The sequence below is a fragment of the Gobio gobio genome (genome assembly GCF_949357685.1).
Source record: "Gobio gobio genome assembly, chromosome: 16".
NCBI lineage: Eukaryota > Metazoa > Chordata > Actinopteri > Cypriniformes > Gobionidae > Gobio > Gobio gobio.
In genome coordinates, this window is record NC_137109.1 from 23,663,850 (window position 1) to 23,675,456 (window position 11,607).

At 40.9% G+C, this 11,607-nt stretch overlaps 1 protein-coding gene across 1 annotated transcript in view; it reads left to right on the forward strand.

Annotated features, from left to right (window-relative positions):
* ppargc1b (peroxisome proliferator-activated receptor gamma, coactivator 1 beta) overlaps positions 1-10,609 on the forward strand; it is a 48,335-nt gene extending 37,726 nt beyond the window's left edge. The window contains exons 5-12 of the mRNA XM_079839755.1: positions 1,837-2,764; positions 3,452-3,497; positions 3,884-3,948; positions 4,313-4,847; positions 5,775-5,850; positions 5,988-6,106; positions 6,208-6,338; positions 9,189-10,609. Coding sequence (XP_079695881.1) covers positions 1,837-2,764; positions 3,452-3,497; positions 3,884-3,948; positions 4,313-4,847; positions 5,775-5,850; positions 5,988-6,106; positions 6,208-6,338; positions 9,189-9,280 — 1,992 coding nt within the window. The 3' untranslated portion in view covers positions 9,281-10,609. The remainder of the gene's footprint in view (positions 1-1,836; positions 2,765-3,451; positions 3,498-3,883; positions 3,949-4,312; positions 4,848-5,774; positions 5,851-5,987; positions 6,107-6,207; positions 6,339-9,188) is intronic.
* Positions 10,610-11,607: the final 998 nt, after the last annotated feature.

Consider the following 11,607-nt stretch of genomic DNA (forward strand, 5'->3'; position numbering starts at 1 on the left):
TATAGCGATCCATTATTGCTTTATTAGTGCTCGGATCACAATTTGTGGGCTTCTGTTCGTCCACTCGCAATCCTCAAATTTCTTTTGAGGATTGACCACAGCTTCTCTATGGGATTAAGATCCAGGGTGTTGCCTGGCCACAGATCCAAAATTTCAATGTAATGATCTCCAAGCCACTTCATTGTCTCTCTTGCCTTGTGACATGGTGCTCCATCATGCTGCACGGATAATCACCAAATTGCTCCTGGATCGTTGGGAGAAGTTTCTCCTGCAGGACGTTTTGATACCATTTTTTATTCATGGCAGTGTTTCTGGGCAGAATTGAAAGTTGAAATTGTTGGATGAAAAGCAACCCCAAACATGGATGGTCTTTACATGATTTGGATACTTGGACTTGATTTGGACTCATGGTAGCGTTCACCCTTTATTCTCCAGACAATCGAATTTCCAGATGTCCCAAACAGTTGGAAGGGGGCTTCATCAGAAAATAACTTTGCACCAGTCATCTGCTGTCCAATCCTTGTTCTTCCTTCAGAATTTAATGATGTTTTTCTTGGAAAGAAATAGCTTATTTGCTGTCCTTCTGTACACTAGGCCACTGTCCAAAAGTCTTCTCCTCACTGTGCATGCAGATGCACTCACACCCTTCTGCTGCCAATATTGAGCAAGCTCTGCACTGGTGGCAACATGATTCCATAGACGACTCCTCAGGAGGATACTGTCCTGACGCTTGCTGGACAATTCCTCACTACAGTTGAACCGCTTTCCTTGTAGTTCTTGATGATCCTGTGATGATCAGGTGCAATATTCTTTGTAGCAATTTCCTTGTATGTGAGGCCATTTTGATGTAAAGCAATGATGGCTGCACGTCTTTGGAGTTAACCATTGCTAACACAAGAACACAATGATTGTTTTTATAGCAGTCTGCTCTTATTATCCAATCAGAATGAAAGAGGGATTTCACCTGACTAGTACTTGTCCACACTTTCCCCAAGGATTTCAGATAATGCCATCTGTGTGGGTATAACATGGGGTATACCTGAACCAAACATACCGTGCACACACACAAAATAAAATATAAATAGTACAAAATTATAATGTATGTAAAAAAAAAAAAAAGATTTATATACTGACGGTCAAAAGTTTGGGGTCAGTAAGATGGTAATTAAGTTTTTGCAAAGAAATCTCTTGTGCTCACCAAGGCTGCATTTATTTGATTAAAAATACAGTAAAACAGTAATATTGTGAAATATTATGATCATTTAAAAGAAACGTTTCCTATTTTGATATATTTTAAAATATAATTTATTACTGTGAATTCAAAGCTGAATTTTCAGCTGAATGAAAAGTGTCACATGATCCTTCAGAGATCATTGTAACATGATGATTTGCTGCTTAACCTGTTAGCAACAAAAAAAAAAATCTTATTATTATCATTGTAGAAAACAGTTGTGCTGCTTAATATATTTGTGGAAACCATGATACATTTTTCTTTGAATTTTTGATGAATATAAAGTTCAAAAGAACAGCATTTATTTCATATATCAATCTTCTGTAATATCAAAAATGTCTTTAGTCTTAATTTTAATCAATGTAATTTCTTTATTGAAGAATATTATCCTTTATTGCTGTCGATGGCCTTTCATAAAAGTAGTAATCCCCTGAGGCTGTGTATAAAAGTGATTTTACCACTCTGCATCACACAGTTCAAAACAGAATCTCTCAAGCATAATAAAATCCTGTAATGGACATCCTCTTGAGGCTTTTTGCTTTATTATATTTCTTTTGTATTTGATATTAAACGGTTAAATTAAATGTCTCCTTCTCTCTCCACAGAAGGACAAATCAAGCACACAGGAGCGTAAGCCACGACCAGTGAGGCCCACCGGTCGTCTTTGCACTGAACTGCACCGCCACCTCACCACCGAACGGGATGCAGAGGACACGCCTTCCGCTGACACTGAGGAAGAGGAAGAGGAGGATGAAGAGGACAGTGACTCGGAGGAGGAAGAAGAGGAGTCATCCAGCAGCGAGGGTGAGAGCATGGTGTGCGTCGAGCCAGCAAAGCCTCAGTTCTCCTCAGAGAAGGAATTGCACTCTGTAGTGGAGCTCATCAAATACATGCACACGTACTGCCTGCCGATACGCAAACAGGCCAGCTGGGATCGCAAAGAGCGCGAGGCTTTGGCGCGAAAGACCAAGCCTGAGAGCTCGCAGGTCCCCCGTGGCCTTCCTCAGAACTCTCAGAAACCGGCCCCCCAGACCAGCAGCGGGACCCGGCCGAGGGTGCCCTTCGCTCGCCGCAGGGAAATCAAAGCCCACTCCCTGCTCAAGGAGCTGTTAGTGGCAGTCAGTTCCTTTGACGTAAGCAAGCCTTACAGAATGCACAGCCCCCCTTACATCCACTGCAGAGGGGCTGCGACTCGGCCCGGCGCTGGCGTTTCTTCCTCCCCTGCACGTCTGCCCAAAGCGGAAGCTAAAGACTCAGACTTTGAGAGCTTGCAAAAGGCCGTAAAACGCCCCAAAAGCCCAGAGCCAGAGGAAGGCTCCTTTTCAGTTAGGCGTTCTCGCCGGCTAGCCTCCTTTCCCAGCCGATTCGCTAAGAAAATCCGTGAGAACTGTGGGCGGATGGAGCCCATTGCCGGGCAATCCAGGGAAGAGGAGAATGTGGTCAAACATCCTCCCACTGAGCCTCCTTCTGATAGCAACCAGAAGACCAACTCCCACAAGGCCTCTGAAGCCCACAACCCATGCTACAGGGACGGTAAGACATTAGTCACCATCAAACATACATGGGAAAAATACTCCTTAAACTATAGGTTCACATGAAAAGTCACTTTTTGCCTCTGAATCTTTTAATCAATTTAAAAAAAAATCTACTTTTTTATAAACTTGCTGAATTAAAATGTTATAAAATATCAATTTAAATTCGATATTTATCTGTCTTGAGAATGAAATTAAAAAAAAGTGACTAAATGGCTGAGAAAAGAAAATATTTAAATATACATAAATATTACAATGTTAATATATTTTGTCACTTGCTTGAAAAATAATAAAATCAAATATATATATATATATATATATATATATATATATATATATATATATATATATATATATATATATATATATATATATATATATATATATATATATATATAATGTTAGTTAAGTCAGTATAACACCCTAAAAACCTTGATATATTTGAAAAGAAAAATATGGTATGATTTTTCCTTTATCTTTTTTAAGTCCTCAAAGAATGTTTTTGATCTGTAGTTCTTTAGAAAACTATCTATTTACTTGTGCTTTAAAGAACCCAGAAACCAAACACTTATCTGAAAAACCTATAATGTACCATCAAGCACGTTTTTAATCTTCAGAGAGCCAGTTCAGGAACTCTTCTGTGTGTGCTGATCTCTTACAATGACACTGTCTGTTGTTCTGATTGCAGAGAAACGATCCTGCCTCTGTCTGCCGCTGGCATCCAAATCCAATGGGTATGTGTTCCATTCATACCTAATCTATTCTAGAGCCCTGGAACACGTCCAGGCCTAAAGTTTAAGACCACCATTGGACTCCGTCCATCTTTAAAATTGCCTAGAGGAGGCTTGTAGAGTCGCTGTTTTTACATAACAAAACACTCAGTCTCTCGCAGTAAAACTTTTATATAAATAGCCCAGAGGTTCTTCTACCAATTACAGTCATTTGTTGTTCTATGCATATACATAGCTCAGACGCGGTGTGAAGTAAAACAACCCAGATCAATCAAACCCTGCTACAAATATAAACCTCTAAAGCAGTAAATCTGATGCATTGTCCTTTTTCTTGTCCATGTACGAGTTTAATAGATTCTGTATTCTCTTTTGCATATTTTCCTGATCAGAGACATGCAGTATGCCCACAAGCCCTTTGAGCAGACTCTGTGTGTGGAACTGTGTGGCACAGCAGGTAATATTACGCACTTAGTCAGGGGTATTTTTATAAGTTTGCCATTTTTGGCATTGTGTGAGCAATTAGCACTTGATTCACTTCATATGTTCTCACACATGCAAGTAGCTTGCCAGTATTTGCACAGGATTTTGGACGTGTCTAAATTAGGCTAGTGGATGTCCACTGCAAATAATTATTGATTCAAGTTCATTTGTCATTATTATATATCACACATTTAATATTATGTATGACTCTTTTTGTAAGGTTCATTAATTATGTTCATTGTGCACTGTGACTAATAACAGAATGTTTGATATTCTAGTGCATTCGGTTGTGGCGCTCACGTGCGTGTTACAGTGATTAATGAGCGTGTGTTTTCCAGGCCTGACTCCCCCCACCACACCCCCTCATAAACCAGTGGAGGATGAGCTCTTCAAACCAGACGGAAAAGCTGAGCTCACCACCAAGAGCTCGTGCCTGGCGCGGGCACACATACGCAAGGTCCCAGAGCAGACAGAACTGTACGCCCATCTGCGCAAGATGGGCCAAACGGGCGACACAGACTCTATGGGTGGGACGCAACGTGCGTACGGGGACCACGATTACTGCCTATTGGGCCTGGGAGAGAGTCGCAAGAGAACGGTGGCGGCACTCAGCTCTCAGTGCCATGTGGAATTGGCGGAGGAGGATGATGAGATGGATGTGAAGAACGGGGAGATTGAGGGACAGGAGGAGAGGCTCCTAACGAAGGTCCTTGAGTACCAGCAAAGGACTGAGGACGATTTGACCACTTTGTCCATGTCCAGTCCAGAGCAGACCGGTGAGCCCTCACCTGTCCGTTCTCCCACCCCAGAGCTGGACGCCCAGTCCCCAGTTTCCTGTTCACCCCCCTCACCCAGCTGCAAACTTCCCTTCAGGTACTGAATTGATACGTTTTTCTATTGCTGTGTTTTGTTGAACTCGGAAATTTCTGACTTCCCGATTTCGAAAAGTACAAAGTTTAAATGCGCGTGTCACACAAACATGGCAGCACTCAGGGAAATAAAATGCCTTGCTGAAGGTGCGTTCATGCTATGTCAGATTTATAATAATTATCAGATTACAATTTCTAAAAAGCACTAACATCCATGTAGAACTCATAATTTTCTGAGAGTTTCGACTTCTGTTGCAACGTCATGAAACACTCAAAATGGCAGAGACTTCATCAGTAAAATGTAAGCTGTTATGTAGTAATAATTTAATAATTCCCATAATCGACTTTTGTAAGTGTATTAATAATGCAAGATTTATCTGAAAATAACCAAAAGACACAATACAGTTGAATGTAGCTAGCACAGTGTTGGATAACTGATGACTAATGTTAAATCAACTTTTATCAATAAGCATTTATTTATTAATAAGATATTTGCATAAAGGCGGCTACTTGTTTCAAGGTCCGTTCACAGCAAGGACGATAACAATAACTATAACGTTTTTAATAATTATAATTTCTAAATTGAGAAAAGGCAACTCCACATCACAGCCATAGCGATGACAACACAGTGGAACAATATCGAAAATCACTTTCAGTTGCAGAACATTATTTATCCTTAGCCAAGACTATTTGTTGACTGTCGTACAACTGCTATGCTAATGTTAGCATTTGCATTTGTTTCTTTATATGCCATAATTTGAGTGTCAGGGAATGAAACACCTTTATGTTTGGAAGTCATGGGGGAGGAATATCCTACTGTACATCAAATGGAGCACAAATCCCAGTGCCGCTCTGCTATTAGCAAGATGCTAACTTTTTTTCCCATTTATTAGCCATTTTGAATAACTCAGCCCTGTTATTCCTCTTTCAGCGATGAGAGCTCAGAGACATGCCACGAAGCAACTGAAAAAAGGAGCAAGACAAAGTGTGGACAAGAGAATGATGTGGTAGGTTGTGTTTACAAACCGATTTTAGTAGTTGCAGCACTAACCTTATTATCAAAGGCATAGATGCATTTGATGTCTTGTTCGTTTTCTTTTAAGTGGTGTGGAGCGTATTTGTTCTAATCACTGTGCATTTTCAGAACAAGTGCCAAGTGATCTACATTCACAACCTTCCAAGCAGTGTCACTCAGTCCATGCTGCGTAAGCGCTTCGAGGCCTTCGGCCGTCCAGAGGACTGTAAAGTGGTCATCAAAAACGAGTAGGTTCCATTTCCATCTAGTTGCCTGACCTTATCATGCCCTCAGCAGTGAGTGGGAGAATAGAGTACTGAAGTTTGTCTGTGTTTGTGTGCCTGTGTAGGGAGCGTTGTGGAGTGATCACACTGAGGCCCACTCAGAATGGCCAGACCTCACGGCACAGGTGGGACTCGCTTGGTCCGAGCGGAGGGAACAGCAGCCGGCGGTTCGGCAGGAAGCGTTACATAGATCTGGGTAAGAGAACAGAGAGCTTTCTGTCTCTTTGATGTTTTCTTTGCATCAGATGTCTGGTGCTCTGTTCTGAATCAGAGGAAGGTGTCTTCTCATTTCTAAGCTAATAAACGGCCTAATTCAACTTCATTTGCATTTAAATAGGAAAAAAAGACTTTGTGATTCTTGGTTGACCCACTTGAAAAAGCAGGGTGCCGTTTTAATTATAGTCAGGCCAGTACACTGCAGTGCTTTGCTATTAAATCAAGTTGAGGGACTAAACAATGTGTGAAGTCAGTTCTAGACAATGATAATGAAAAAGCAGCTTGCTTTAAGCATTTTAAATTGAACTCATTGTCCAATCTAATGTGCTGAGTCATATTATACCTAGCCTATATCAATGTTTGGTAGATAGATAGATAGATAGATAGATAGATAGATAGATAGATAGATAGATAGATAGATAGATAGATAGATAGATAGATAGATAGATAGATAGATAGATAGATAGATAGATAGATAGATAGATAGATAGATAGATAGATAGATAGATCAATCTGTCACTTTAAGGGTATATTAGGCTGCTCTCACTTTAAGGGTATATTAGGCTGTTGTCACTTGTCACTTTAAAGGTATATTAGGCTGCTGTCACTTCAAGGGTATATTAGGCTGCTGTCACTTTTCACTTTAAAGCTACACTGTGTAACTTTTTTAGTTTATTCTTAGCTAAAAACACTTAGTTCTTTCAAAAATATATGTGCTCATTAATATATATTTACTTCTTTCAAGTAATAAAGTATTCTCGTAAGTTTATAATATGCCATTGAAAATACATACGGGTGAGGGGTTCGAATGCCGGTCGCCATGTTGCCCCTCCATCTTGAAAGTACATTAGCCAAAGAGGGACATACCCGTAAAATTCAAGCTTCGCGTTTTAACACTCGATGGCACCGTGTCGAATGTGGACGAGGTCGAACTGGAAGCCATGTTAATCTTGGACTAAATCGGCCACCGTAGGAGTTAAAAACGAAATCGGAATTGAGAGGAACAGAAACTAATATTCACTGGATGGTCATATACCTTTTCACCGCTAGATGGGGGAAAATATCACACAGTGTAGCTTTAAGGGCATATTAGGCTGCTGTCACTTGTCACTTTAAAGGTATATTAGGCTGCTGTCACTTTAAGGGTATATTTGGCTGCTGTCACTTTAAGAGTATATTAGGCAGCTGTCACTTTAAGGGTATATTAGGCTGATGTCACTTTAAGGGTATATTTGGCTGCTGTCACTTTAAGGGTATATTTGGCTGCTGTCACTTTAAGGGTATATTAGGCAGTAAGGGTATATTAGGCTGCTGTCACTTTAATGCTGCGTTCACACCAAACGCGAATAGAGCGTCAAAATCTAGTTTCACGCATGAACATTTTGAATGCATTCGCGCGTCCACAGCGAGTTGGAAATCGAAGTGCTGGAAGCGAAATTGACGCGCATTCAAAGCACTCCAGGAGAAATATGTCATAAAACACCACTCTGCCTCTTTTCATTTTCATTAAACATATATATTAAGCATTAATAGCCACACAAATGTGGTCCAGGCAACTCCTACATTATCTTCACTGCATGTATATTTAAATATCCTTAAAATCTAAAGTTATGAAACTTCTCTTTACCCTCAGTCAAATCGATTTGGCAGACAACAAATTATAGATTCATGAGAGCAAAGATCGCCCGTTAGATCTACACAAGACGAACCACTACAGAGACATCAGAGCCAGCGGCAGACGCCAGAAGGACTGGCCGAGGAAAGGCTGTTCTCGGCGGGGTTATTAGCGGTGATTGCCCGGTGATTGCCTGGATCTCACAACTCCAAAAACACAAAATAATTTTTTTAAATAGGCGCTCTCTTTATAAATAAACCACAGATTTGAGCTTTAAACAACTACATTCTCACCTGAAAAAGTCTTAAAACTAAATTTTTGTGACACAATAGTTCTATTTTTAAATGATGCAGGGTTTCTCATCACGTCACTTTACCACGTGACCGCAGCGAGCAGGCTCCTGATTGGTTAACGCGGCGCGAATTGACGCCAACGTTCAACTTTTTCAACTCGGGCGTCAGACGCGAATTCGCGAACTGGACGCGCGAATGAGGTGGATTCGCGTCCTTCGCGCCGAGCGAAACGCGCCATTCCGTGCCGCGGGACCTCCAGACGCGCGTCAACGCGCCTTTACATTGACTTAACATTGAAATCACTCACGCCAGATGCTCTATTCGCGTTTGGTGTGAACGCAGCATAAGGGTATATTAGGCTGCTGTCACTTTAAGGGTATATTAGGCTGCTGTCACTTTAAGTGTATATTAGGCTGCTGTCACTTTAAGGGTAGATTAGGCTGCTGTCACTTTAAGTGTATATTAGGCTGCTGTCACTTTAAGGGTAGATTAGGCTTCTATCACTTTAAGTGTATATTAGGATGCTATCACTTTAAGGGTAGATTAGGCTGCTGTCACTTTAAGGGTATATTAGGCTGCTGTCACTTTAAGGGTATATTAGGCTGCTGTCACTTTAAGTGTATATTAGGCTGCTGTCACTTTAAGGGTAGATTAGGCTTCTATCACTTTAAGTGTATATTAGGATGCTATCACTTTAAGGGTAGATTAGGCTGCTGTCACTTTAAGGGTATATTAGGCTGCTGTCACTTACTAATATATTATATTATATAATATTACTGTCAATTACTACACTGGTATATATACTAAACTACACTATATATATATATAGTATATATTTTTTATTTGACCAAATATAATTTTAATTGAATATTAGCCGTTTTCTTGAGGATTTCAAACTAACTGCAAGTGTTTTGCTGTTCAGATGAGGCGGGTCCAGGTCCGGTGAAGAGCAAGTATGACGCACTGGACTTTGACGCTCTGCTGAAAGAGGCCCAGAGAAGCCTGCATCGCTGACACGCCTTACCACGCCTCCAGCGTCATGCCCTGTCCGAGACTCACCTCAGAACCTCAACCAAGGCACTTCTTCATGTTTACATTTTGAACATTGGAATAAAAAAATAGACCTTGTCACTTCTAACTGAGGATCGGAGGACATTGGGGTGGGAGGATTACAAATGAACAGAAACAGCTCTGAGACACCGTGTGTGTTTGATGCCATTCATGACGTCGCGAGCGGCTCGAGCTTCGTAGCAAACCGCACTCTTTTCCATTGGTTGTTGTGACGTGTGTGTGCTTTTTTTTTTTTTTTGTACCCCTTTTGTCCTCTCTTCATAGACCTGCAAGGTGCTTTCACCATTTTGTCGTACAAATATATAAACAATAACTGCTTTGTATTAGCAAAACTTTGTGGATGTTCAACTCTCTGTGTGTGTGTGCGTGCGTGCGTGCGTGTTACGATGAAAAGTGGATTGAAAAAAATGACAAACAAAAAAAATCCTACAAGGTAGAGTTTACAAATCAAAAAGTCAAGAAAAAAGTAGTCTTTTTGTAATTTTAGTGCTTCCTTGATTTCATCTATGCACTCAAACGAGGTAGTGCTTCTTTAGTCTGGCCTCTACCCTCCTCTGATGTGGAAGGGGCTTTTGCTGCTGGAGTCCAAACCCCACCTTGTCCTTTTTTTTATGTTAAAATACGTTCAATCCTGGCTTAAAATGAAGAGAATCAAGTAAACACAAAAAAAGTGTATCAAAATATCGCTCTGTTTGTTTGAGCAGCCAATGGTGTGAGTTTGGGGGGGGGGCAATCGATTTGACAGACCAATTGGAAACCGGTTATTACTCTTCTTACCAGTTTCTATTGCTGATTTAGTCGCTAGAATGCGGCACAATTTGGTTTTTGAATACACAAAACTCCAAATCTGACAGAGAGGTTTTGATTGTTTTTCGAGAAATGGAATGTACCCATCACAAATGCGATTGTAACGCCCATCTTTAAAAGTACAAAAGTTATGTGCTTGGACTCTCCCAGTAGCATAGCCCTGACCGGCATCCAGGCGGTTGGCTCATAGGAGCGCTCCTGTCATCAGTTGAGAGAAGGGTGGCGGTAAACGAGGAAGATCTTTCCAGAGCTCAATCTCATTAGAGATACGGTCGTATCTCTGCTTTGTTTACATGTCACTCTCTCATACTCTTTCTCTCTCTAAGCTCAAACACTCTTTTTTTACTCTCTCCTTTCTGACAGGGGAAGATCTGCGGGTTTTTTCTAGCTCTTACCTTGTGGCTACTTCTCTATTTGTCCTTTGTGTGTGTGTGTTTTTTGAAGTCTAAATGTGTACCGGTGTATATCTGCGTGTTGTCCGTGTCTTTTATGGGGTCTAGGGATGGGTCTGTCCCTTATTATATGCTGGGACCCGTTGCTTTTATTCTGCAGGGTCTCCTCGAACCCTCGGCCTGTGGATCTAGTGCAGTTGTGAGCCAGTGCGCGCATGTACAGTATGTGCGTGCTGGTTTAGGGAGGGCCGTCTGCCTCTCCCCTTTATCCCGAAACACACCCCCCAAACCTGAATGTTTACATGACTGAATTCTCTTTCGACTTTTACTAGAGCGCACACTAAGTACAGAACGCCTTATTCAGTGTTAAAGTACCCTATCAGGACGTTCCCTTTTACGGTACTGAGCTGTTACTCGGACACGGCCTCTGAATATTACAGACCAGTTTGCCCAATAAGATCTTGAGAAAACAAACTGAATGAGTGTTTGTGCTTAGTATGTATACTACTAAACAAGTGAGAGATGTGCTGGTTTACATGATTATATATATAAATAGAAAACAAGTATATAATGTGTGTATATAGCACTGTGTCTTGTGTAAACATGAGATGTATAGTTACGTGCTGTACAGCGATGTGATAACGTGGTGGGTCTGATTGGTTGTTGGGAAACCCGATGATGCAGCGTTAAGCAATACAGGGAGATCCAGAAGGGAATGGCTTCATAAGTCAGTTGTATAAAGTGTCCCTTTAGAAATGGTTCTTTTGAATTACTTTCATATGTTTTTCTTTTTATGCAATCGAGATGCAATATCGCTAAGAGAGCCTTTCTCATTGAAGAGTTTGGTTGTTTTAGGGTTATAGGGGAAATCGGATCTTGTACTGTATGTTGTAGACGGCTCAGATTGTTCAAAAAGAAGGTCGACGTTTAGGGACTTATATTGAGGAAAATACACAGACAGCCCAATCTCACAAGGAGAGCCTTAAACCTTAGGGGAAAACAAAGCTATCAGTCCTGTCTGATCTCCTTTACAATCCAGTGTGTTTTCTTTACTCAAGTAAGTAAACTTTT